Source organism: Hetaerina americana, unplaced genomic scaffold, assembly GCF_022747635.1.
Source record: "Hetaerina americana unplaced genomic scaffold, ioHetAmer1.1.p SCAF_3, whole genome shotgun sequence".
Classification (NCBI taxonomy): domain Eukaryota; kingdom Metazoa; phylum Arthropoda; class Insecta; order Odonata; family Calopterygidae; genus Hetaerina; species Hetaerina americana.
The window spans coordinates 5,871,215-5,874,396 of NW_027286874.1; the positions used below are offsets into that span (position 1 = coordinate 5,871,215).

The 3,182-nt window shown below is 37.6% G+C and overlaps 1 protein-coding gene across 1 annotated transcript in view; it reads right to left on the minus strand.

The window, feature by feature from the left end:
• The window catches only part of LOC139690651 (mucin-1), a 10,081-nt gene extending 7,320 nt beyond the window's left edge, over positions 1-2,761 (minus strand). Inside the window, exons 1-3 of the mRNA XM_071588142.1 lie at positions 2,499-2,761; positions 2,131-2,357; positions 1,251-1,452 (exon numbers count right to left, since the gene is read on the minus strand). Of these exons, the coding sequence (XP_071444243.1) occupies positions 1,251-1,452; positions 2,131-2,357; positions 2,499-2,591 (522 nt within the window). The 5' untranslated portion in view covers positions 2,592-2,761. The remainder of the gene's footprint in view (positions 1-1,250; positions 1,453-2,130; positions 2,358-2,498) is intronic.
• Positions 2,762-3,182: the final 421 nt, after the last annotated feature.

The following is a 3,182-nucleotide window of genomic DNA, read 5'->3' on the forward strand; positions in this document are numbered from 1 at the left end:
CAAGAGATATTGCAATGGCATCATCCATATCTCTTCCTCCTCTAAACCCAAACTGATCATCCCCTTTACATTCATTTGTCCAGCCCTCCATCCTTTTATTTATGCAATTGTATGAGCTATGTGCAAGATCAAACATACTGTACCATAGTCCACACATATGGGTGATTCCCCTTTTTGGGAAGGAAATTAATACTTATCATATGCACAGTCTTCCAGTCAAAGCCTCTATCATAGATGCTACAAATGAGGACATATAAACCCTTCCTTCCATTTTTTCCTCAACCCTTAAGTAGTTCTTCTGTAATGTTCATAATTCCCTCAATTTTTCGATTTAATTCCTTGAATGCCTTCTATACATCACAATAATGTATGCCTGGGCCTAACCTATCCTCACTGAGAGCATGTTCTCTGTCTAAATCTTAAATTCTTGTCTGAGGTCGGCTCTTCAATTCCTGTCCAGGTGGATTTTCCTCCATCTAGGGCTTTGTTGTATGTAATTGTCTTCAATGTCATTCACGTCTAAGGGTTAGGTGGATGAAGGGACTGTAAGTCTCAACCTTGCCCAATTAAGTCGATAAATAAATAAAATAACTTTGGGCCAAGTAACTCCAATGTATAACTTTTCTATGTATTCTTCACATATCTCCGGAATATTTCCAGGGATGATTAATAACTTTCATACCCTACCTCTGATATTGGGTATATTTTTGCTTCCTTGCTATCTGATCTGGGCTTGCTTTCATCGACCAGTACAGTTCACCCTTTCCCCCTTTCTCTGAAAATTCTCCATATCCTCACATTGCTTCTTTCACATGTTTCTTTTGCCCTATTAGTTTCTCATCTTAGTTTATTGTCTTACATTATGAACAGGAATTGCAAGCAATATTTTCTTGAGTAAAATGGTAGTAAATATAGTATATCTATCGCCAATTCAATATTGATTATGTCAGCTCAAATAATTGAAAATCTATGGTCCAATTTCTGTAGTCTATAGTCCAAATTATAGTCCCATTTTCCATTCGTTCTCTCAAAAAAAATTGATGTATTTGGGAAACAATTGTCAAGGTTGCTGGAATATTTCCATCATTCTTTCATGCACATGCATCATACATCCTTGTAGTATGATGACCACACAAAAAATTAAGCATTATTGTTACCAAGTAGCTGGACGAATACAATAAATTCAATTCAACATGGTGATTATAATTATTCTGGAGCCATATTATCAACATGAAATCATCATGCAATACCTGATGCATGGTGCCTGCAGACGAGCTTGAAGCAGCACTAGGAGTACTAATAGAATTGGCACCACCACTATGCTTTGGTACTCGTGATGCTGGTGTCGGTCTTTTCCTCTTTGAAGATGATGTCATTGGTCTTGAGGATGAACTATGAGTGGCAGTATGTGACGAAGTGTTTCCATGACTATTACTTCCATCGACCTTTTTCCTAGATTAAAAATAAAAATGAGGGCATCACCATGAATGAGAATCTACAAAGAAATAATCAAGGGACTTTCTTAAGTATAGTTCTGATTAACATACAGAAAAAGTCGCAAGTTTTCAAGAGCATTTCCATAACTTCATTAATAGTACAACAATTTTAGATTGAGTTAGTTATTTTTGTCGGTATTTATTTCGGGTGGGCGGGTAAAAACTTACCGGCTTGAAAAAGAAAAAGGTGGTGCTCTTAGGCTAGCAAAATAATTACATTTTCTCAGTTGATTGAATTCCATTCGATTAATTAACTCTGAATGTAATCCTTTCTATGCATGGATCGCCAAACGTGTCTTAAGGCCACGACCTTTGTTGCACACTTAAAAAAGCAAAACTTCACATTTACAACTTGGTGAAGAATTGCATAAATATAATTGTGAAGTTCATTCGGCATTCACCAAAGCAAAAGGGGGACAAAAGCACTTTTCGCTACGTTTTACAAAAGTGGACTGCAGAGAGTTATTCGGAGCAGAAACACTGTGCATCACGTTTGGCGTATAATAAAGTTAACTGAACTTGGCCTACGGAGAGCTAGCCCACGACTGCATCTCAGCCGGTAGAGAACACTGCATAATCATGCCCTGATATATAACGATTGGATAAGAGACATAGGTTTTGACCTCTCACTTACCTCTTTCCTGACGGTTCATATCGCACCGAATCAACACAGCTAATAGCTCCACTAGTTGTATTACTACCGCCTCCGTCGTCCGATGACTCAGTTTCTTCACTATCACTAGAAGATAGGTCGACTTTCTCATACTGTAATAACCTATCCAACAAAAAACTACAGTCACGACCAGCCTTAAGCAACCTTTGCTGAGCTGACCTTAATTCTTCCCTAAAACATTCGTTTTCCTGTGGTAAAATATGAAGAATAATGATTAATTTCATTTTGGCTTTCGAAAACATCGAGGGTATTACTTCATTCATAGTATAGCTGTTATTTCTCAGTGCCTTTCCTCCCCATGAACAGAACCGAAAACTTAGCATACTTACATATATAAGGAATTTTAATTTGCGTTTCAAATTCCTGTACTGTAGCTTATAATTGGAACATTCACCAAGAACTTCGTCCGTATTGGCAACCATATCGCCGGTATTTCCAAGTGAACCCAGAATACACCGTTCTAATAGTTTAAACTCGTGTCCAAACAACGAAACAAACAAAAATAGATAAAACGTAAAAGCACTCAAATTACCAATGCTCAACACATTAAACTATTTCGAAGATTATACTGTATCCTCCTCGAATAAGTAAACATAAGATTAATCAACATAACGATATGCGCAATTGCGCGCTACATTTTCTTTGAAGGCGGCCATTTGAATTATGATAAAAACATGATGCGAGGGATATACCATAAATTATTACCCAAATTTCCTGGTTTGCTTTCCTCTTCACCATGAACGAATGTCATAATCAGGTGAATTTTACAGAATGGTTTATTATTTTAAAAAAATGCTTACTTGGAGCAGAGCAACATAATTTGTACAGGATGTGAATTCTGCAGAACTTCCTTTTTGAAGACGAAGGCACGTGAAGCCAGTTTTATAAGATTACCAGTTTTACATATCTTGGATGGAGCTGCAGGTGACCAGAGTGCCTTGCCCGGGAATTTAAGCCAGGCCCCTCCGGTCTAAAGTTCAACGCTCTACCCCCTGGAATACCGCGACCCATAT